At 44.3% G+C, this 22,144-nt stretch overlaps 4 protein-coding genes across 10 annotated transcripts; 3 read left to right on the top strand and 1 right to left on the bottom strand.

The window, feature by feature from the left end:
• The first annotated feature begins 131 nt into the window (after positions 1–131).
• Positions 132–3,264, top strand: prune (prune exopolyphosphatase). 3 transcript variants are annotated; one of them, XM_054782446.1, is made up of 9 exons: positions 132–574; positions 1,348–1,455; positions 1,526–1,728; positions 1,800–1,984; positions 2,065–2,223; positions 2,293–2,384; positions 2,459–2,617; positions 2,690–2,780; positions 2,897–3,264. In XM_054782446.1, the coding sequence occupies exons 1-9, from the start codon at positions 536–538 to the stop codon at positions 3,112–3,114; spliced, it is 1,254 nt and encodes a 417-aa protein (XP_054638421.1). In that variant the 5' UTR covers positions 132–535; the 3' UTR covers positions 3,115–3,264. The 3 variants fall into 3 exon arrangements, with proteins under 3 accessions (XP_054638421.1, XP_054638420.1, XP_054638422.1); XM_054782445.1 differs by lacking the exon at positions 132–574 and adding an exon at positions 645–879; XM_054782447.1 differs by lacking the exon at positions 132–574 and adding an exon at positions 909–1,113.
• Positions 3,265–3,408: 144 nt separating this feature from the next.
• bnipl (BCL2 interacting protein like) lies at positions 3,409–7,378 on the top strand. 3 transcript variants are annotated; one of them, XM_054782449.1, is made up of 10 exons: positions 3,409–3,705; positions 3,769–3,850; positions 4,884–4,939; positions 5,022–5,249; positions 5,318–5,515; positions 5,588–5,690; positions 5,764–5,895; positions 5,977–6,063; positions 6,130–6,228; positions 6,326–7,378. In XM_054782449.1, exons 2-10 carry the CDS (start codon positions 3,786–3,788, stop codon positions 6,348–6,350), a joined length of 993 nt encoding a protein of 330 aa, XP_054638424.1. In that variant the 5' UTR covers positions 3,409–3,705; positions 3,769–3,785; the 3' UTR covers positions 6,351–7,378. The 3 variants fall into 3 exon arrangements, with proteins under 3 accessions (XP_054638424.1, XP_054638423.1, XP_054638425.1); XM_054782448.1 differs by having other exon boundaries at positions 3,769–3,834; positions 6,326–7,374; XM_054782450.1 differs by lacking the exon at positions 6,130–6,228 and having other exon boundaries at positions 3,769–3,834.
• polr3glb (RNA polymerase III subunit GL b) lies at positions 6,747–10,108 on the bottom strand. Its single transcript, XM_054782451.1, has 8 exons — positions 9,988–10,108; positions 9,131–9,282; positions 8,915–9,062; positions 8,761–8,829; positions 8,586–8,642; positions 8,415–8,509; positions 7,045–7,152; positions 6,747–6,974 (listed from the first exon to the last, which is right to left on the bottom strand). Exons 2-8 carry the CDS (start codon positions 9,248–9,250, stop codon positions 6,888–6,890), a joined length of 684 nt encoding a protein of 227 aa, XP_054638426.1. The 5' UTR covers positions 9,251–9,282; positions 9,988–10,108; the 3' UTR covers positions 6,747–6,887.
• Positions 10,109–11,907: 1,799 nt separating this feature from the next.
• On the top strand, positions 11,908–21,834 carry LOC129185401 (immunoglobulin superfamily DCC subclass member 3-like). Of its 3 annotated transcripts, none has more exons than XM_054782443.1 (14): positions 11,908–12,452; positions 16,533–16,826; positions 16,905–17,049; positions 17,129–17,259; positions 17,330–17,467; positions 17,537–17,695; positions 18,927–19,092; positions 19,290–19,540; positions 19,652–19,816; positions 19,918–20,106; positions 20,235–20,342; positions 20,733–20,853; positions 20,917–20,973; positions 21,041–21,834. In XM_054782443.1, the coding sequence occupies exons 1-14, from the start codon at positions 12,392–12,394 to the stop codon at positions 21,117–21,119; spliced, it is 2,064 nt and encodes a 687-aa protein (XP_054638418.1). In that variant the 5' UTR covers positions 11,908–12,391; the 3' UTR covers positions 21,120–21,834. The 3 variants fall into 3 exon arrangements, with proteins under 3 accessions (XP_054638418.1, XP_054638417.1, XP_054638419.1); XM_054782442.1 differs by having other exon boundaries at positions 20,730–20,853; XM_054782444.1 differs by lacking the exons at positions 20,733–20,853; positions 20,917–20,973; positions 21,041–21,834 and adding an exon at positions 20,400–20,571.
• The last annotated feature ends 310 nt before the right edge of the window (positions 21,835–22,144 follow it).

Genomic DNA, 22,144 nt, shown 5'->3' with positions numbered 1-22,144 from the left:
TTCCTTTCCCCTACTGGACCATGTCGCCTTCATGTACTAGTGGAAAATAAGCTTTCTGTGTACGTACAGCCTCCAAAATAGCATTTAAAGTTCCAAAACAACACTATTTGACACGCCTACATTACAAAAAAATCTATCGGCAAGAAAGGGTGTTTCAGTACAGGTCCTTAAATAGTCCTGATGAGCGACAATATTTGTGAATAAGACGCAATATTGACGTCAATGTGTAAATAATAAAGCCGTCAACTCAGTCTAAAAGACGGCAGACGCCAGAATGTTCAACACTATACTACTCATGTTATTCACGCTGTTAAAAGAAGACCTCAATTGTCTACGAACGAAAGTATTACGATTTGGAGATGAGCCTGAAGGCAAAGTGACCTTTCACACTACACACTCGTGAGTATTTTGTCTTCTCACACACACACGCACGCACACGTACACGTTTCATCGGCTGACTTGACCGGAACTGTGAACCAACCAACCAACCAGCCAGCCAGCCAGCAGTTAGCAGCTAGCAGTTAGCGGAGCCAACATGGAGGAGTTTCTGTCGAGTTGCTGCTCAGCGGTCAAGGTAAATTATACTATTTCTCTCTCTCACTCATACACAGACACACACGCTCAAGCAAAATCTCAAGAGGACGGTCGTTGATCGAGCAGACCTGTTTACTTACATTGCCCACTAGATGTCAGTGATGCGTTACCAACGTGAACGTCAGGCAATACAAGCCTGTTACGAGCTGCTATTTGTGGACGATGTGAATCGATGGCTTCACCAGGCTGTGACCTTCAGCGTTCACTGAGGCAGCTGACTGTGATGCCTTCAGGATAAGAATGAGAATCCCCAAATCTGAGGCCATGGTTCTCAACTCTAAAAGGGTAAATTGCACCTTCCAGGTTGGCAGTGACGATCTCAGCTGGAGATCTTCAAGTATCTTGGGGTTTTCCTCACCCATGAGGGAAGGATGCATTGATCAGGACATGGACAGATGGATTAGTGCAGTAATGCAGTCGCTGTAATCAAACGCTTGGACGCTTCCCGGGTGAGGTGATCAACACTGAAGAGGCCTGGGGTCGATTTAGGACGCGCTGGAGGGATTATGTCTCACAAATGTATTAACCACAAGTTATCTACAAATGTTTTACTTCTCAACACTTTTGAAGGCGAACTTTCAGTCTGGTCTATTGTCAGTAATAATCTCTATCCATTATCCATTTCCATTGGGAATCATTTCCATTGTGGGACATTTTCTTTGGCAGTGAAGAAGGCTCACGTGCAAGGATGCTAGCGCACGAAGATGCTAGTGTGCTTGACTTCCTGTTGACATCTTGCTCTTATTACTCCAGGCAAACACAGACGCATCAAGACAGCCATTCCATGTGGTTCTGGGAAACGAGGCCTGTGATTTGGACTCCATGGTGTCAACCCTCGTATATGCCTACTTCCTGTCCAAGGTGAGGCACTGTCCAATCAGCCATCGGCGCTTCCTTGCCCCTGTCATGTATGCATATCATCTCTTGCCAGACACGTGGCGGCGAGGTGCTCAGCATCCCGCTGCTGAACATCCGACAGGCGGACCTGGTTCTTCGTCCGGACAATGTGTTCCTGCTGCATCAGAACGGCTTGTCTCCGGACCTCTTGCTCTTCCGGGACCAGCTGGACTTGGGAGCTCTGCAGAGAGCTGGACGGCTCGTCCTCACCTTGGTGGACCACAACATCCTTCCCAGGTAAATGCCGGCTAGAGATGAAGGCTGTGGAAGTAGAAACCTCAAGCAGCCATTCCTCTTTGCCTCTACAGTTCAGACAGTGACCTGGAGGGGGCAGTGGTGGAGGTGATTGACCATCATCTGCTGGAGCGCGAGCAACGCCCCTCCTGCCCGGTCACCGTGGAGATGGTGGGCTCCTGCGCCACCTTGGTGACAGAACGCCTCATCCAGAAAGCTCCGGAGATCCTCGACCAGCAGCTCGCTCAGCTTCTCTACGGTAACCACCCCAATAAGCCCTGCCTACATCCCCATAGATCATCACTAAGACTGATTAGGGACGGTGTCTTTTTTTTTTAGCAACAATCCTGACTGACTGTGTCAACATGGCGCCAGCGGCGGGCAAGGTGACCCCCAAAGACAGTCAATACACGGCAGCCCTAGAGGCGCGATTCCCCTCCATGCCACCACGGGCCACCCTCTTCCAGGCTCTGCACAACGCCAAGTTTGACGTGTCAGGTAAGGCTGTTGACGACGTTGACGAGTTGATGTAAAGGAAGATAATGCTAATGACATTGTCATCTTCAGGTCTGAGCACTGAACAAATGTTGTTGAAGGATATGAAAAGTCTGTCTGGAAGTTTCTCTCTCGCCATGTCGGTCCTCTACCTCCCACTAGAGGTCAGTGCTGACACACGATTACACTTGCTGATGTTGCTGAAGTGTGTGTGTGTGTGTGTGTGTGTGTGTGTCAGGTGTTCATGCAGAGGGCAGAGCTGGAGGTGGAGCTCTCACAATTCTGTCACAAGTTTGGGTTTGAGGTGCTCGTCATGATGAGCATCTCCTTCACGGAAGGGAATGAGCCAATCAGAGAGCTGGCACTGTTCAGCCACAGCGTCCCCTACAGGGAACAGGTACATGTTGCGGCTGTAACTGTGGCATCTGCTTTACTTGATGTGTCATGATAACCCTGCACTTCCTTCCAGTTGAGCCAGTATCTGGAACAGGCTGGAAACCCTCCCCTCAACCTCTGTCCAATCAGCAGTCCTCATCCTCACATCACGGCGTATCACCAAGGTAACTGACATACGCTAAGCTAGGATAGCGGTTGTCAAAGAAACAGAAAGACACCATGTGATTCATTAGCTTTTGTGCCGGTTCTTCATGTTGTTCACACCACTTTTGCATTGAAGGAAACGCTTTGGCGTCCCGTAAGAAGCTGCTGCCCCTCGTTAAAGACTTCCTGAGAGCGCGGGATGGTGATGCTGAGGAAGATAGGGAGTCTCTGGTGCCGCCTACGCCCATGAACAGTCTGGTGGATGGCTGTCCTCTGGACGCCGGCCTGCCCGCCATCAGCGAGCGTGCTCTGGAGGAGAAGTTCAGCAAGATGACTGACAGAAGAACTCCTTGACCCCTGCACACCTGTCAATCATCTGAAAAACATTTTAGTTTTTTTCTTCTCTTGGACTTAAATTTGACATTTACAATTTTATTAATAATTAAATCTGAGAGTATTTGACTTTTTACCTCAGAATAAATAAACACTATCTAGTAATACACACACCCATTGTCAGCATGTCAGAGATGACGAATGTCTTGAATGGTGACGCATGTTCTCCTCGTGCTTGCATGGCTTCCCACAGCCCAAAAACATCCACGTTGGCGTTGAAATTGTCTCTCTGTGTCCACCCACTCAGCTGGGATAGGCTCCAGCTCGCCTTTGACCCTAAACACGATAAGCGCTTCAAAATAAATGACATAAATACAAACCTTGCTGGGTGTTAGCACCTCAACAACACCAATTGTATGTAGAGTGCTCAGCAGCTAATTGGTTGAGAGCAGTGATGTCATCGTGTAGGAGAGTTTGGACCAGTCAGAGAGCAGCTGGCCTCTGAAATGCAGACAAACCTGTCGCACACATCAGCAAGAAACACACATCCACACACGGGACACCCAGTAGCCTGCTCATGAGAATCTACGATGATATCATGAACATTGACAAGTAAGTGTGTTTGTTTGTGTGTGTTTTGTGTTTATTAGAAACTGTTGTTGTGTGTCATCACAGGACGTCAACGTTGCCTCATGACATCATCGACTTGGAGTTGCGACAAGATGATGACCACTTTCCTGGGTACACAACAACACAAGTACTACACAAACTCTGTACATAATGTGGTTCCACTCTGATCACCTCTAATTAACAGTCACTACTTAGTTACATTGTGTTTTATTTAGACAACTTGGTCACACTACTTGGTACTATTAGTTACACTGTGTTAGTCATACTACTTTGTTACACAGTCACACTATTTAGTGTTGGTGACACTGCTCAGTAATGTTTGTTACACTACCTGTTAAACTACTCAGGTAAGACAGGACAACCCAATCCCAGAGAAGAACAATCTGGTGCATACTGTCCAGTGCAGTGAGAAATGCACAGATTTTTACTCTGGGCGAAACCAAGCAGCCACTGAGCAGGCACATGTCACAGTACAGACAGCACAACTCTTCAGGTTCAGACTGCTGTCTACCTGCACCTCAAAGAGAAAGAGCACTCTTTTTGAGAACAGAAGGGAGGTCCACGACACCACCTTTCTCCCACATACAATGCTGTCCTTTCATCCCTTCCTAAAAGATTAAATAATTTAGCCTCTAACAAATAAGGAATAGCCACCTTGGTTTCATGTGGGTCCATTACCATCATTACATCTGAATGGGTTGCTAACGAAGGCCACCTAAACGACCATCGTTGGTGGGCAGAGGCCCCACTCCATTATATCCCAACAACTGTCATTTGACACCACAAAAGAGCGAAACCATTCCTATCTGTACATGCCCACTCCTTTAGAAAAATACACTGCATCTTGCACCGTGCTGTCCTATCTAGTCTGACTAGTGTTTGTCCCGCCGAGTCTTTGAGCATGACATGATGAAGCCTGCTCAGATGAGAGGTGAAACGTCTTCTAAGAGAACCTGAACAGTCCAGTTGCGATTGATTCAGTGCCCTGAGAACACAATATTCACAGGCGTTAAACTACAGTACTTGCACTGCTAAGTGGGCTTGTGTGAGATGTTGGATTGTGTTGTCCTCAAATAGGAAATGTAGTAGGTTGTGCGTATGTACACCACATTTGTTCAGTGTCTGGATATACCTGTATATATGTGTGTGTGCATGCGCAGACCTCTCCCAGGAGATGGTGGGAGACCTCACGACGAAACTGTCGGCCCACCAGGAGGTGATTGTTTTTTCTTCTACTAGTTTTCAAACTTGATCAATACTCTTTGGTGCTCATGGCCCTGCCCCCTTTATCTACCCAGTCTCCCAATCAGGTGGCATCGTGGGCAGAGCTAAGAAACGTCTGATCGCTCCCACTCTCAGCCTGACGCTGAGCCACGGCGACTCTCATGAGCAAAGTCACGACAGCTTCTCGGCCGCGGCGGTCTCGTCCACACAGTCGCTCGACATCAACTTGGAGGCGATGGAGACGCCGTCCGACAGTGAGGCGGAGGCAGGGCCTGATGGCGCGCACGACCTGGAGTGGGAGGGTGAGACGGACATGCAAACATCAGCAAGCATGCCGTGATCCTCAGCTGACCTATGACCTATGGCACAGATGACTTCTCTTGGATGAGGAGAGAGAGCGTGGGGGGCGTGGCCTGGAACCAGGTAGAGCCAAGTGGGACGGGCCTGATGGAGCTGGACAAAGTTGACAGTAGAGGGCGCCGCTGGAGGAAGTTCTGCACGTCCGGACAGGAATATCATGTCAACATGAGCGTCCTGGAGCCGTACCTCCAGGTCCTGTCACACGGAGGTTAGAGGTCACACCCCCCCGAAACCAATACAGCGCATGTGTCGGTTAAAGCTCACACTGACTGACCATTAGGTTACTATGGGGACGGGATGAACGCCATCATCCTGTTCACATCATGCTACCTTCCAGAGAACACAATTGACGACTACAACTACGTAATGGAGCACCTATTCAAGTGAGACCATACAACTTGCCAGTCACAGCGCGCGTGTCCACGAGTATGTGTGTATATGTTTGTGTTCGTCCAGGTACATGGTGGGCACATTGGACCTGATGGTGTCAGAGAACTACCTGCTGGTCTTCCTGTGCGCCATGGCGCCTAGAAACAAGTTTCCCTCCATCAGATGGCTGCGGCAGTGCTACACTTCCATTGACAGGAGGTGCGTTGGTTCCTGTTGCCAGCGCAGCCCTGAATGGTTTCCATAACACAGCTCATCTTTGACCGTGTCATCTGTCTCCAGGTTGAAGAAAGACCTGAAAGGACTGCTGGTGGTCCATCCCAGTTGGTACGTCAAAGTCCTCCTCACTGTGGTCAAGCCCTTCATCAGGTGAGGTCACCATAGCAACGCAATCAGTTGCACAATCATCTGGTGATCTTTGACCTGTGTCCTCAGTGACAAGTTCAGTAGGAAGATTCGTTTCATCCGAAGTCTTGACCAACTTTCCCACATCATCCCCATGGACAGACTGATGATCCCCGAAGCTATTTTTCAGTAATGAGGCCACTTCCTGTCTGCGTCTTCTGCTTCCCGTTTCTTGACATCACTTCCTGGCACTGGTATCTTGAGCTAATTTCACTTCCTTTCACAGGTTTGACCGGCAGTTAAACAGCTGACAGGTGTCATGTCAATGGCCCGGACAGTTCCTAGAGACTGATGAGGCCTTGCCAGGAGGCACTTTCAGAAGAGGCTGATTCTGGGACTTTCCAAAAAAACCAGAAGAACTGGTCTGTCTCTTCACCTGGCGCGACCTGTTGGGGGAAGAAAGAAGTCAAAACAAAATGTTTCTGTAAATGAGATTTTGATGGAACAAAATGATCAAATCAATATACTGTATACATGCAAAGAAACGCTAAATGCGACCTGCAGGTGGCGCTGTTTTTGTTCACTTACCACAGTCATGACGTCATCTAGTACCGCCAACACTCTCCTGTGTGCACGCTTCATCACTTTCCACTGTCCAACAAGATTAGTGGTGGTGTGTGTGTATTTTATACAAACTACCAGGACAGTATTGTCTTCAATGTTTCAATTAAATCTTTTTTTCTCCATTGCAGTAAAAAAACAGTCAACAATATGAAAAAAACAACAACTTCAACATTTAAAATCTTGACTTAAAACTGGCAGTTGCCATAGAAATGGCCACAAATGTTTCAGTAAATGGCCTCGTCCATGTTGTCATCACTTTCCCCGCCAAAGTCCTCGCCGTTGTCAAAATAGGACATGATGTAGTCCGTCTCCTGCAACAAACACTTCGTTGTTACATTGAAAAAAGAAAAAAAAAAAAGATTTAATTTGATGTCTTCTCACTTCCTCCAGCTCCTCCTCATCATACTCTTCCTCAGCCTCCTGATCTTCTTCCTTCTTTTCTTGCTGCTCCTCATCCTCGGAGCTCTGCTGCTCTTCACTCTGCAGCGTCTAAACAACAAAACCAGTTTAACGGAAGTGGATAGGTGGAAATGATGGCGATTAAAGGGATAGTTTGGATTTTTTTTTCACATGAAGTTGTATGACATCCCCATCAGCAGTGTATTACAGCGACAGTGACTTGCCCCCACAATTGGTCCTGTGAGTCCAGTTCTGGTCGAAGATCCGTAACAAGGAATGTAGTTCCGGTTAGTTGCTGGAGTCATTTAAGTAAAGAGTTTTGCGTCTCAAAACAATATGCGTTCAAAAGAGTAATACATTAGCATCACAAAAATGCCTCCTCAAAAAAAAAAGAAAACAGATCTTATATTTGTCTCCTGCCATATCCCTGCGCAATGTCGCCTGTGAATTCATGTGTATGTGTGAAGACGCTCGCGGTAATGGCACTATTCTTCCGCGACGGAGCGTTGTGGCCATTTCGTTTACGTATGTGCTCTACAGCGGCAGAAGATGCGGGCGTCTTCATCACATAAACAAGAATGCACAGGCGACAGTGCGCATAAATATGGCGGGAGAAAAATATAATACTGAGTGTTTTGTAAGGTTTGATATTTTGAGGAGGCATTTTTGTGATGCAAATGTATTACTCTTTTGAACACACATTGTTTTGAGAAGCCAAACTCTTTACTTAAATGGGCCCAGCAACTAAGCAGAACTACGTTCCTTGTCATGGATCGCCAAATCCGAACTAGCCCTTTAACGTAGATATGCAGGGGCGTATTTAGTCATTTGGAGGTCTAAGGCAAATCCAGCCATTGGGGCCCTCCATAACTTTGTACTGCAAGTTTGTTTTTCTATCGTCTACCCGAATCAATCTACACATGCGCAGTAACAAAACCATCATTATAGATTAATGTATGCGTGTAATGTAATTTTAATGTAGTTTTAAGCACGTGAATTCAGACTACAACAGTAATATGTGCTTTAAAAAAAATAAAAAAATAAAAAATCAGTTATTATGAGGCGTTGAGGGACCCTGGAAATCTTGGGCCCTAGGCAATTGCCTGTGTTTGCATAACAGTAAGTTCAACCCTGAATATATGAAGGTAATTCAGTTAAAGATGAAGGTGGAAAAGGAGATAAAAGTGGAAAATAAAGGAAATGAAGGTAAAAACAATGGAAATGGAGATGGAAATGAACAGTATTAAGGTACAGCGGAAGGTGGAAATGAAGGAGATTAAGGTAGAGATGAAGGTATTAATTAAGGTAAAGAGGTGTTTGTGAAGCAAAAGTTGCAAAAGTTGATGTCAAACCTCCAATTTGAGGAGAACTTCCTTCTTTTCTTTTACTTCTTTTTTCTGCTCATCAGCCTGACCTCTCTTTGATCTCACAACCTCTCTGGACACAGCTGACAGGTAAAAAGAGATGTAATAATCTTCATCTACTTGCCACAAATATGTGTGTGTGTGTATGTGTATGCTTACCTTTTTTTATTGTTTTCCTGACACGTAACCTCAGCTCTTTTGGGAATCTCTTCCAGTCTGAAGAGCAACCAAAAATAACAATTCATTTGCTTTACTGTTCCTAAGCACAGAGCATCGCACCCAATGTGCCGCAATCGCCGTTTGTACAAGGACGGAATGTGATCGTAGGTCTCACCTGGCAACCAGCCCGTCAGAGTGTCGGCTTGTTCGCTGCTGTGATATTTGTCAGAGTATCGTTCCACATCTGGAGATAAGGTAGAGCACGCCTTCACAATAAAAGTCCTTGTTGCCCAATGAAGAATTATTGATTATTGAGGTGACACACTTACCTGTGTGTGACCTCTGACCTGTGTGTGCAGAAGCAGGCTGGATGAAGAAGGGTAGGGTCTTCATGGCCCCTCTGAACTCCTGTTTCAGGGCCAACAGATACTCTGCCTCCTCCCCTCCGGCCAGGGGGAGGGGCTTGTGCTCCAACGCCTGTGTCAGACAAAAACGTCAGCTTCCCATAATGCTTTGCAGGACAAAAAAAAAACACTGTGTCTCACAGGAAACAGAGGTGTGGGCTGTTGGATGGATGGAGGTAGAGTATCTCCTCTGTTGATGCCGATGGCTTCCACATTGAACGTCATCGTTTTGCGACTCCGGCCACGACCGCGTCCCGCCATCTCTGTCTTCTCCTCGCTGAGCTAAAATGTGTCTGAGCAAGTCTGATTAAGATTTCCCGCACTCTGTCCTCCAACAAGTGTGAGACATCTGGTCACCGAGGCAACCAAATAGCAAATCAAGTAACATGAAGAAAATTATATGTCCTCATCCAAAGTTATCTGGGAGCTGCTTAGGCAGTTAAAGTTTATGCAGCATTCCAGACTACTGGGAAGTAGTTAATATCCGACTCGGAGCGTTCCAGTGGAAAGTAAACAACAAACATGACTGAAGACCTAAATTAGCACGTTCATGAGCACGTATGTCCATCTGATCAATTTACACGGAGAAACGCTTTCGATCAATAGTCGCTCATATCATCTTCTAATTAATGTGTGATATGTCACATTTCTTCATCTCGTCGAACTTTGAGCGGAATTCCAACGTACTTTTTCAAGTAGGAGGAGGTCCACGAGGTAAGAAATTTCCCGACTTCCCAGGAGTCTCGAACGCACCATAGAACAGAGTTTCGCGTAAATAGCAGTACTTACAGTTTATAGTACACAATAGTAAACAACCAATTATTAGACATACCGTTAATAACAGCGTAAGTAATCAATTAACTATTATTCTTATCGTTAGCTATACAGTCATAGTTTGCTTGTCGACGGGTGAAGATAAATGCAAGTGAAACAGTGTGAAAAAGGCGGTTCAAAGTTACCGCGTCGTCTTCATATATGCCCAAAGTGTGTTGTCTTACTTTCAATGTGACTCTTGTGGTGATCTATCATGTTTGCTTCTTCTTGAAGTACAAAAACAGAGTTATCGTTCCAAGGTCTTTGTTTACATCAAACGACCCGGCGCCATCTTTTTCGTATTTGGGCTTCCGGTGGTAGACAGCGCGCCCCCTGCTGCCTGGGAGTGTGAGTGCAGCATACTGCGGCTCAACCAGTGACACCTTGGGTATGGTATAAAATGTCGAACGTTGATACAACCCCTGGCAAAAATTATGGAATCATCAGTCTCGGAGGATGTTCATTCAGTTGTTTAATTTTGTAGAAAAAAAGTAGATCACAGACATGACACAAAACTAAAGTCATTTCAAATGGCAACTTTCTGGCTTTAAGAAACACTAAAAGAAATCAAGAAAAAAAGATGTGGTAGTCAGTAACAGTTACTTTTTTAGACCAATCAGAGGGAAAAAATTATGGAATCACTCAATTCTGAGGAAAAAATTATGGAATCATGAAAAAAACAACAACAAAAGAATACTTCAAACACACCACTAGTACTTTGTTGCACCACCTCTGGCTTTTATAACAGCTCGCAGTCTCAGAGGCATGGACTTAATGAGTGACAAACAGTACTCTTCATCAATCTGGCTCCAACTTTCTCTGATCGCTTTTGCCAGATCAGCTTTGCAGGTTGGACCATTTTCTTCAACTTCCACCACAGGTTTTCAATTGGATTGAGATCCGGACTATTTGCAGGCCATGACATTGACCTTATGTGTCTTTCTTCAAGGAATGTTTTCACAGTTTTTGCTCTATGGCAAGATGCATTATCATCCTGAAAAATGATTTCATCATCCCCAAACGCCCTTTCAATTGATGGGATAAGAAAAGTGTCCAAAATGTCAACGTAAACTTGTGCATTTATTGAAGATGTAATGACAGCCATCTCCCCAGTGCCTTTACCTGACATGCAGCCCCATATCATCAATGACTGTGGAAATTTGCATCTTTTCTTCAGGCAGTCGTCTTCATAAATCTCATTGGAACGGCACCAAACAAAAGTTCCAGCATCATCACCTTGCCCAATGCAGATTCGCGATTCATCACTGAATATGACTTTCATCCAGTCATCCACAGTCCACGATTGCTTTTCCTTAGCCCATTGTAACCTTGTTTTTTTCTGTTTAGGTGTTAATGATGGCTTTCGTTTAGCTTTCCTGTATGTAAATCCCATCTCCTTTAGGCGGTTTCTTACAGTTCGGTCACAGACGTTGACTCCAGTTTCCTCCCATTTGTTCCTCATTTGTTTTGCTGTGCATTTTCTGTTTTCAAGACATATTGCTTTAAGTTTTCTGTCTTGACGCTTTGATGTCTTCCTTGATCTACCAGTATGCTTGCCTTTAACAACCTTCCCATGTTGTTTGTACTTGGTCCAGATTTTAGACACAGCTGACTGTGAACAACCAACATCTTTTGTAACATTGCGTGATGATTTACCTTCTTTAAGAAGTTTGATAATCCTCTCCTTTGTTTCAATTGACATCTCTTGTGTTGGAGCCATGATTCATGTCAGTTTACTTGGTGCAACAGCTCTCCAAGGTGTGATCACTCCTGTTTAACTGCAGACTAACGAGCAGATCTAATCTGATGCAGATATTAGTTTTGGGAATGGAAATTTACAGGGTGATTCCATAATTTTTTCCTCAGAATTGAGTGATTCCGTAATTTTTTCCCTCTGATTGGTCTAAAAAAGTAACTGTTACTGACTACCACATCTTTTTTCTTGATTTCTTTTAGTGTTTCTTAAAGCCAGAACGTTGCCATTTGAAATGACTTTAGTTTTGTGTCATGTCTGTGATCAGCTTTTTTTCTACAAATTTAAACAACTGAATGAACATCCTCCGAGACTGATGATTCCATAATTTTTGCCAGGGGTTGTAGAATGGTGGTATGAATATTAGCTTTTGAGGAAGATGATGATGATGGACAAGAAGAGATGTTTCTTTGCTGTGTCGTGAGCAGAAGAACACTAGCAATTAAACCAATAAAGCAACAAATGCATAAATAAATCTATGGACAAATAGCATGAAGGAGAATATGGAGGAGATAAAAGCAACACTAAGTAGGGTCAGGGCTGAGTAATCACTGCAGCCTGATATCAGTGGACCAGCCCAGACACCTCACATGTTCCTTCAAACTCTTTTAGTTCATCACTCCACCATTTCAGTCATTGATTGGTGGTCAAGTTCAAGTTGAAGGAGGCTCCAAACTTGACCTCCGGGTCACTGTCAGAACCCAACCCTCTCACAGAGGCTCCACCCAGCCGGTCTGTCACAGCTCCATCTTTTTGGACAGACGAAGACGAAGAAGTGTCGTCTGGATGTGTGTCGTCTGGATGTCTCCTCACATTTGGATTAAAAACTTGAAAACATGAAGTTGACATGGATGATGACAATGATGATAACGATAATGATGAGGATGTCCTGCTCAGGTATGTTATTATTATTATTCTTACAATGTTCATCAACAATCTTATAACAAGCCAACTAATTGTTTTGTATTAAGGAACAATAAATATGAAAATCTATAATAATAATAATTATTATTATTATTATGCACCTTACAATAAGCTTAATATGCTTTTACTGCCCTTCTTTATTATTTGATGTTTTACTTGTCACATGAAGAAGAAATGCAACAATTTATTCTAGTTTTTTTCTTCAAATCACAGAACAAAAAGTCATGCAGCATTGTTGTCGTTGTGTGTGTTTTGTTCTTCAGTTTAAGTGTGTGTGCATTTGTGTGTGCGTGTGTGTTTTGCACTTAAGCTTGTGTGTGCATGCGTGCGTGTGTATGTGCTTTGCTCTTGAACTTGAGTGTATGTCATTGAGAAGACTTTCTCCACTGACATAATATATAAAATATTATATTAAATATGCTATTATGAGATGTATACGATATATTATGGTTAATATTTTCTAATGAAATTTAACAAAATGTTATATTTTACATGTTTTGATGAGATTTAACAGTATATGATATTAAATATGTTTTAATTAAATTTAACAGTACTATATATTACATTTAATAAGCAGAATTAATAATTTTAATGACATTTGACAATATATTATATTTAATATGTTTGAATACAATTTAACAGTATATTTTATGTATTATGTTTTTAATTACATTTAACAGTATGTATTATATTTAATATTTGTTTTAGTGAGATTTAACGGTATATTGTATATAACATTTGTGTTTTAATGAGGCTTACTTCTTTTTGTAAGGCATCATGAAGGGGGGGGGGGCAGGTTGATTGTGTGTGGGGGGTGTCAAGGTCAAAGTCAGACTCTCATGACCTTTAGGGGATGAGGTCACCATCTGCAGGCCTGATGAGGATTTGGGGGTGTTTGTCTCCCCCATTTCATCCTGAATTAATGTCACACATGTTCACACCATGTGTCTATGTCTTCACCTGCAAAACTAAATCAATAAATGAGCAAAATATATTCAAATAAATACATTCAATGTTAATATGTTAAATATAATACAACTACGTCAATGTCAATGAATAAGAATTTTGTAAATGTCATTTCAAATGTAATATTTAATGGAAGTAAAGGCCTGTGATAAGGATGTATTTATTCCCATTCCGTTTTTAATACTGTATATTTGTGAACAACTTGAGATACGCAGATGATACCGTACTGCTTGCTGAATCAACATCAACAATACGGGGAACAATATACGGAATTAAAATAAATGCAAAAAAGACAAAAAACAAGGTTGTGCTTATTTCAAGCAAGAACATTCATATGCACACAATCAATACAAAAATAGATGGTGAAAATATTGATCTAATTGAGGAATTTTAATATTTAGGACACACAATATCAATGGAGGGATCATGTGAGAAAGAAATGAAACATAGACCAGTTATAGCCAGAAGGGCTTTCAGTAGGTGTGTCACAAGATACACAACTCACGAGATGAGACGATGCACTAGACTGAGTCGACGAAAGTACAATGAAAAAATACGACAGGAGAAACCAACTATTTTTATTTAACCACATCACAAAACAGTGCAGGTCCCACAGATTGATGCTATGTGATATTATTGTCAACATTTTTTTTGACCAAATAAAGTACTAATGTTATGACAATATATAACAATATATAATAATAATAATAATATATCATAATAGTGCAATATTTCCTTTAATATGTCATCTTTCACTCTGTAAAGTTGTGGAATTGCCGTTTGGGACTTGTATTTTCTCGCAGGCAATTCATAGGGTCTGTAAAATGTTTGCAGCATTTCTTGAAATGCTGCCTTTCCCACTGTATTAAAGAGCAGCATTTCTTTTGCGATGACTTTCTGTGAACGCATACCATTTTGCACTGTTCCGTTTGTATTTACTTTGCCAACCAAATGTCTCAGTGAGTGTTGACTTTTGGGACACAAAGGCTCTGCATCTCTATGTGTATTTTTTTTCCGAAATTGGAAAAGTGGGTAGGGCGGATATTTGAGGTGGGCAAGTTTGTTTTGTTGCCTTTTATGTTGCAATTTTCGAAATAATTTAAAATAAAAAATAATAATTCCAAAATAATGATAATTGTCAAAATAATTTGACATACTGGCTCTGCGTGTTGATGGGCTCACCCTGCCCATTAATCTTCCCACATGGCGGGTGTGGCACTTGGCTTTGCAAGCATCTTTTTCCCTCCTAATTTCCTCTACGATACTTTGCATTGCTCCTCACAAGGCTCCAATCTTTTGCTGTGTATGTATGCTATCGACCCCGCCTGCCCCCACAGGAGCAACGCGACTGTATGATTGACAAGAGGTCTCACTCTTTTCCCCATTGTTCTATGAAACGTGTAGGCGCTGAACCAGTGCACATAGTGAACTCTCTTACTGCTTGTTTGGAGGCACATTCATGCATGCACGTGGAGGCTAATAAAATTATCGAGTTCCTTTTCATTTGTCGTGTGATTTATTTGTTTATTATCATGATAGAGTTTTTTTCTGAATGAGAAATCTCGTCACGTTTTAATCTCGCCCGATGTTGTGACACCCTTAGCTTTCAGTAACATGTTGGCAGTTTTAACATCAAGGAAAACGGCCTTAGAGCGAAGGTTTAGAATACTTACAACATCTACTTTATGTCATGGCTCGGAACCTTGAACAATCGCTAAATCAACTGCGAAAAGATTGGAATCTTTTGCGATGCGCTGTACACGTAAAATATCAAAGGTATGGAAAGAAAGAAAAAACAACACTAACAATGGTACATCAACAGAAAGTGCTAATGATGGACATTCTGGAATGGAAAAACATGTTCTTCGGTCATACAATCAGATACAGCCATTTTGGAACGCAGCTCCCACCGGGGAAATTACAGGGGAAATGAGAAAGAGGTAGACCGAATGGATTGATAACATTGAACAAGAACTACGATCAAAACTGCAAAGTAACAGCTTAAAAAAAAAAAAACAGTGCTAGTGGTGAACCCTGACCTCCAACCTTCCATGAGAAGATGGAACTAATTGATGATGAAGAAATGTTCAAACCACCACAATGCGTTTGTGTTTAGGAAATGTAAATGAAGACACAGCTGGGAGAGGGGGGTTAGACTTTTGTGCTTTTGTTGTATTGATACTTAGAAGGGGGCTCAGACTTTTGTGTTGTTTGGAGGGGAGGGGCTAAGACCAGCTGGGAAGAAACATGCTTGGGGGGAGGGGCCTGTGAAAATAATGCAAGTTCAAGTTGAAAAGTGAAAGTGAAACTCAACACCGAGATGATACTTTTATTGTTTTTATCCTGTTTTGTAGCAGCATCAACAAATAGTAATAGTAATTGAAGTAGTACTCTATCAGTGTAGTAGTACTGTATGAGTGCACCGGTACCGTAAGACTGCACTAGAACTGTATGAGTGTCGTAGTCCTCTAAGGGTGTAAGAATACTGTAAGAGTGTAGTAGTAGTGTATTAGAGTAGCTTTACTGTGTAAAGAGCGTAATAGTATTGTTTGATTCGTACTGCATGAGTGTACTAGTGTTGTAAGAGTGTAGTAGTACTGTAAGAGTGCAGCAGTACTGTATGAGAGCAGTAGTACTGTATGACTGTATTAGTAATGTAAGAGTGTAGTAGAGTGTAAAAGTATCGTAAGAGCGTAGTAGCAGTAGTGGTAGTAGAGTGTGAGTGTAATATTACTGTAAGAGTGTGTAGTAGTGCTGTTTGAGTATTACTACAAAAGTGCAGTAGTACTGTATGAGTATATTAGTACTGTAGAAGTACAGTAGCACTGTAAGAGTATAGTTGTACTCTAAGAGTGTACAAGTTCTGCATGAGTGCAGCGGTACTGTAAGAGTGCAGTAGTACTTTATGAGTCTACTATTACTTTAAGAGTACAATAATACTGTGAGAGTGTAGTAGTACGGTAAAAGTGCAGTATTAGTGTAATGTATTAGTGTAATGTAAAAGGTATCATGTATAAATGTATTTTTTGCTGGGTGTTCTTGGAAGTTTTCTTATTAAAAAAAAAAAAACACCTTGCCACCTGTCAGGTGTAGGCGGGGCCTCTGAGCTGTCCTTCTTGAAAGAGCCCAGTGATGTCATCGCCGTGAAAGACCGCCCACTGATGCTGGACTGTCTGGTAGAGGGGGAGGGGCCTATCTCCATCACCTGGAGGAAAGACGGTGTCGCTGTGGAAACAGGAGTGCTGGCAAATGGAACGCTGCTCATCAGCAGTTTTTCCAAGAAGAGGCGGGGCAACGCAACAGACGCCGGCGAGTACGACTGCGCTGCCCGGAACCGCTACGGCATGCTTATCAGCCGCAAGGCCCGAGTGCAGCTGGCATGTGAGTCACATGACCTCCACCTGTGTTTAGCATGTAGGTGAGCCTGTTTTAACCCCGCCTCCCTCGTCGGCCTCCTAGCCCTCCCCAAATTTGTGTCCCACCCACAGTCAGTGGTGGTGGATGAAGGGGGCGTGGCCAGACTCACCTGCCAGGTGAACGGTATCCCTGAGGCCAACATCAGCTGGCACAAAGACCGACGCCCACTGAGCACCCAGGACCACAGGTATGTCGCGCACGCTCATGTACACATCAACATGTGAGTTCTATAAGTCACTGTGAGTTCAAATATGGCTGCCGTGCAGGTATACACTGCTTCCCAATGGCGTGCTGCACATCAACGCCGTTCGCCAAAATGACAGCGGATTGTTTCGTTGCGTGGCGTCCAACGTGGCCAAGACGCGCTACAGTCACGAGGCCCGGCTGTCTGTCACCCGTAAGCAACGCTCCAGCGCAGAACGCACGTGCTGTGCCTTCTTGACGCCATCTTCTCTGTGCGTGTCCAGGGGCAGGATCCAGGACCTACAAGGAGCCCGTCATCCTGTCTGGTCCCCAGAACCTCACCATCAACGTCCATCAGACCGCCATCTTGGAATGCATTGCCACAGGAAACCCGCGGCCCATCGTGTCGTGGAGTCGCCTTGGTAAGTGCAACACGTAACACACGCTCAGCGTGTAACCATGGCGACAGCTCATGATGACACATGTTTCAGACGGCCGCTCCATCGGCGTGGAGGGCGTCCAGGTTTTGGGAAGCGGGAACCTGATGATCTCAGACGCCACGCTCCAACATTCTGGAGTTTATGTTTGTTCCGCAAACCGTCCGGGAAGTCGATCTCGACGTACGGCGCTCGGACGCCTCGTGGTGCAAGGTGGGCTCCGACACGTGCTCGTCTTTCCTTCTACTTCTTCCTCGTGTGTGCGTTGATCTTGAACTTGTCCAGTTTTGCCAATTCATGACAAGTTCACACCTCTGACTCCTCAGCCTCTCATGTGTCACTATGTGTGTGCGTGTGTGTGTGTATTGATCTTGAACTTGTCCACATTTGTCAATTCAGGTCAAGTTCACACCCCTGACCTCTGACTTTTCAGCCTCTTATGTGTCATTGTGTATATGTGTGTCTCATTTTGTGTGTGCTTGTGTATTTCATTGCATGCATGTGTGTGTGCATGTGTAATTTCTTGTGAGTGTGTGTGTATGTCATTGCGTGTGCGTGTGTCATTGCATGCGGTTGTGTAGATGTGCGTGCATTTTTTGTGTGCGTGTGTGTAGATGTATGCGTGTAATTGTGTAAACAAATGGACAAAAAAGAGCAGCTGCAGCTCAGACAGACACAGGTCAGAGGTCAGAGAAGTTCCCACACTGAGATTCAATTAACATGAGAAGAAGTCATATGATCATCACACGCACATATTTACATTTGTTCTTGCAATGATGATCAGTTTATTATATTGCCAGAACCTGGCTCTGAGGCAGCGACAACCCCATTCAAGGAGACTAGACTAGCCATACAATGCCACACATTCATTGGCAACCTGCAAATTACACAAACATTTCAAAAACAACTCAAACTGCGATGTGAGAGCAGCAGCCACGAGTCAAAGTCTGCCCCCCAGTGCCCCGATCGCTACTGGCACTATTGTTATCTTCACACACACATTTTCTCTAGCTCTTCCTTCAGCCCTTGACATTTCTCCAGCTTTTCAGGTTTTTCATGTTTTCTACACAAATTAACTTCTCCCGTTGTTGACATAATAACCATTATTATTATTATGTTGTCATTATTATTATGCTTGATTCATTAGTTTGTCCATATTTTATGCTAATTAGCCCTCCTCCTCTTCTGAAGCCCCTCACCTCCTGACCTCTGACCCGTGACCCTTTTGTCTTCACATGAAGTGGAGCGGAGGGCGGGGCTTTCAAAAGTTATTCATGTTTACCATGGAGACCGTCTGACGAGACAGCAGATGTCTCTGACAATGATGATGTCATTACCATGTTACACAGCAACTGCTGCAATTTACACATTTTATGTTTCATCATTAAATAAAAGGGAACTTCTAGAAGTCTGCTTCCTGTTGTTGACGTGTCTCATCCTGCAGCACCCCCTGAGTTCGTCCACTGGCCCCAGACGGTCTCCCGGCCAGCAGGGGGCAGCACTGTCTTCAGCTGTTCGGCGACCGGCGTTCCCAAGCCCCACATCATCTGGCTCAAAAACGGAAAACTACTCGATCTGGGTGCCAACATCAAGCTCGCCAATGGAAACACGTAATTATATCATCGCCATCCATTATATGTTACTCATGGTTGTATTTGTTCCATTTATTCTTGTCTTAAAGACAAGCAGGAGACATTAACATGCAAGCTAACTAGCATTATATTCATATGGAAAGGAATCTGCCATAGTCCTCAAGTTGTGTTGTCATGGCAATGCACTCATTCAGTTTGTGTGTGTCCCCCACCAGGACGCTCGCCATCACCCGCATTGCCCCCAGTGATGAGGCCATCTACCAGTGCATCGCCGAGAACAGCGCCGGTGCCAACCAAGCCAGCGCCCGTCTGGCCATCAGCCAAGGACCTGACCTGCCCGAAGCCCCGAGTGGCCTCCTGGTCACGCCCCTTAGCTCAAGTAGCCTTCATCTTACGTGGGAGAAGCCACCAGAAGACGTCAGCCAGCATATAATCGGATATGTCCTGCACATCCGGAGGCTTGGAGGTAAGTCAGCGATGCCACGTAGACCACCAGACCAGGTTCAAAACATTTTGAAAACAAAAATTCACTCACAGCTGGTGCAAGTATGACCTGTGCCCTTTGACCTGTTCTCAGAGGCTGACAGTGAAGAGCTACAGGAGGCCGTCAGTAAGACCACATTTCGTCACGAGTTCTCCAACCTGGAAGCAGCCACCACCTACTCCATCTACTTGAAGGCTTATTCTGCTCTGGGAGGAAGTCGACAGTCCAGCGTCGTCATCTCCACCACACTAGGGGGCGGTAGGTGGACAACCAAGCTCACATAGAGTAGCGAGCAAGAGGGGTTTGGGGGACATCTTCAGACCCTAGGAAGCTCTTAATGTGGCTGTGTGTGTCCACAGTTCCCAGTCCTCTCAGTTTCCTCACAAAGGTTCTGAACCAGACGGCCTTGCGGGTGTACTGGGATCTGCCCAGTAAGCCAGGCAAGGTGGAGGGCTTCAGACTGGAGTACTACAGGGTTTCCAACCCTCATCTCAAGGGCCAGGAAACCTTTCCAGGACATATCAACACACACATCTTGTCCAACCTCGGTCAGTGTGACACAATCTTTCAGTGGGGACGGACCGGATGTTTAGTTAGCTGGCTATACATAGCATGCTGGTTAGCATTAGCTTAGTCTACTTCACACTCGAACCAGCCCATGTCATCCTTCTTGCAGAACCACACTCACTTTATGAGATCCAGCTGGCAGCGTTTAACGGGAATGGAGAAAGTCCAGTCACCCGTCACCTCGTGTCCTTGGAGGAGGACAAAAAGACTGCAGCAGGTAGGAGCTTCATCCTGACCTTTGAACTCTGACTGAATGTTTGACATTTCCATTTAGACAGTTGACAGGCAACAGTAGAGACAAAAACAGATGAGCAGAGACAAAAGGAGACCAACAGAGACAAAAGTAGACCAGTAGACACAAAAGAAGACCAAAAGGAACTGAAGAAGACCAATACAGGCAAAAGAAGAACAGTAGAGATGAAAGAAAACCAGTAGAGACAAAGAAGACCGGTTGACACAAAAGAACCAATTGAGACACAAGAGAACCAGTAGAGACACATGAGAACCAGTTGAGACAAGAGAAGACCAGTAGAGACAAGAGAGCAGGTAGAGATGAAAAAAGACCAGTCGAGACAAAAGGACAAACAATTGTGCGTCTCATCAGCAGGTCCGAGTTGCAAGTGCGACTGGTCTGAGAGTTCCAGGTGGACGGTGCTGCTGGGCGTCCATGGCAGTGTGGCGTGTGTCCTCTGCTTCCTACTCTTCGTCCTGCTGGGCTACAGACGAAGGTGAGACATAATTTTCTTCTTCTTCATGGGTGAGATTTTTTTTTTTATTTTTATTTTTTGCAGGAAACCCCCGCCTGCTGTGAGTGATGTCAGCGCTTCAGCCGAGGACGCTGAGACGAGGCAGGTGTCCATTGAACTTTGACCCTGTTGAAATATCATTCCTAATCTCCACATTCCGCCCACACAGGTGTGACTCCGCCCCTTCCCCTGTGATGGTCATGTTGGAAATGACTCCACCACATGACAGTCACACCTCTTGCCTTTAGACCTCGCCCCTTTACAGCTTTACATTAGGTCACATGACTTCCTCCTCACCGAAAGCCAAAAAAGTGGACCCAAACAACCTAGGAGAAGCTTCAACAAGCTTCCTTTTGAAACCAAAAGTGTGCACACTGAGGCCTTCCTTCTAAGTGGACCCTCGCCCTCATCACGTGAGCAGGTTGACATCTTCATAATGTTCACAGCTCGTCTGCCTTCTGCGTGTTCACAAACGTCAAGTTCTCCAACATGTTGACCTCCAAAGAGAACCACCTTGACACCAAACCACGTGACCTTTTCTGCCAGTTTACGCTCAAGATCTACCTCAAAACCAAATCCCATCCCTTGCTTCACGGCAACCAAGGTCTGTCTGAAAGGACAGGCGCGCTAATGTTTGGACTGTTGACATTGAATTGAAAACTTTCGTCAAGTTGAAGTCGTTAGAAACTTGCATAGATTTTTGCGTTCGGAGTTTCACGTCAAGTCAGTAACGAGGCGGACGGAGGACTACCGTCCAAAGAGGACTTTTCTGAGTTGTCTTCGACAACGGAACCAAAATGTGTTCTTCTTGTTTAGATGAAGTGTGATGCTGCTACCCCCTGCTGTCCACATGAAGCAATGCTTTAAACACATTTCTATTCTCTTCGTATGTTTTATTCTCATGAAAAAAGATGCTTTAAAGTTTGTGTCACACTTGATCTTAGTTTGTTTCTTTTAGGTCAACCAAATAAAGTAAATGAAAGTGTGCTGTCGTCGACGACTTGTATTCTTATACATACTGTATATTATTAATGGATGATTGATAATTGCACCATTCGAGAAGACACACACGTCCATTGGGAATTATTTCTTGATTAATTGTCATGCAGCAGTTTGATGGAACATGCTTTGTTTTGGTCTTAGGTCCTAACTTGTGCGCCACACCTACCCGTGTGTTTCTGTCCTCCCTTCTTCTATTCTCTCATGCTTCCAGTTCTGGTCTAAGTGGGCCCCTTTGAAACCTTCTTCCCACCAGGCGGCAAGTTGTGTGGCG

The sequence above is a fragment of the Dunckerocampus dactyliophorus genome, chromosome 7, assembly GCF_027744805.1.
Source record: "Dunckerocampus dactyliophorus isolate RoL2022-P2 chromosome 7, RoL_Ddac_1.1, whole genome shotgun sequence".
Lineage (NCBI taxonomy): Eukaryota > Metazoa > Chordata > Actinopteri > Syngnathiformes > Syngnathidae > Dunckerocampus > Dunckerocampus dactyliophorus.
Note: the sequence above shows the minus strand (reverse complement) of the source record. Positions and strands in the feature narration are given on the sequence as shown.

Excerpts from the sequence above, each read along its gene's own strand:
- prune (XM_054782445.1), top strand. The coding sequence starts at position 835 with ATGAGAATCCCCAAATCTGAGGCCATGGTTCTCAACTCTAAAAGG. Across the intron at positions 1,729-1,799 it reads GACCACAACATCCTTCCCAG|TTCAGACAGTGACCTGGAGG; the intron begins GTAAATGCCGGC and ends TTGCCTCTACAG. Across the intron at positions 2,385-2,458 it reads TCCTCTACCTCCCACTAGAG|GTGTTCATGCAGAGGGCAGA; the intron begins GTCAGTGCTGAC and ends TGTGTGTGTCAG.
- bnipl (XM_054782448.1), top strand. The coding sequence starts at position 3,671 with ATGAGAATCTACGATGATATCATGAACATTGACAA. Across the intron at positions 3,835-4,883 it reads GATGATGACCACTTTCCTGG|ACCTCTCCCAGGAGATGGTG; the intron begins GTACACAACAAC and ends GTGCATGCGCAG. Across the intron at positions 6,064-6,129 it reads GTGGTCAAGCCCTTCATCAG|TGACAAGTTCAGTAGGAAGA; the intron begins GTGAGGTCACCA and ends CTGTGTCCTCAG.
- LOC129185401 (XM_054782442.1), top strand. The coding sequence starts at position 12,392 with ATGAAGTTGACATGGATGATGACAATGATGATAACGATAATGATGAGG. Across the intron at positions 12,453-16,532 it reads GATGAGGATGTCCTGCTCAG|GTGTAGGCGGGGCCTCTGAG; the intron begins GTATGTTATTAT and ends GCCACCTGTCAG. Across the intron at positions 20,854-20,916 it reads CTGCTGGGCTACAGACGAAG|GAAACCCCCGCCTGCTGTGA; the intron begins GTGAGACATAAT and ends TATTTTTTGCAG.
- polr3glb (XM_054782451.1), bottom strand. The coding sequence starts at position 9,250 with ATGGCGGGACGCGGTCGTGGCCGGAGTCGCAAAACGATGACGTTCAAT. Across the intron at positions 8,510-8,585 it reads CAGGAAAACAATAAAAAAAG|CTGTGTCCAGAGAGGTTGTG; the intron begins GTAAGCATACAC and ends TTTACCTGTCAG. Across the intron at positions 6,975-7,044 it reads ATGAGGAGGAGCTGGAGGAA|GAGACGGACTACATCATGTC; the intron begins GTGAGAAGACAT and ends TGTTTGTTGCAG.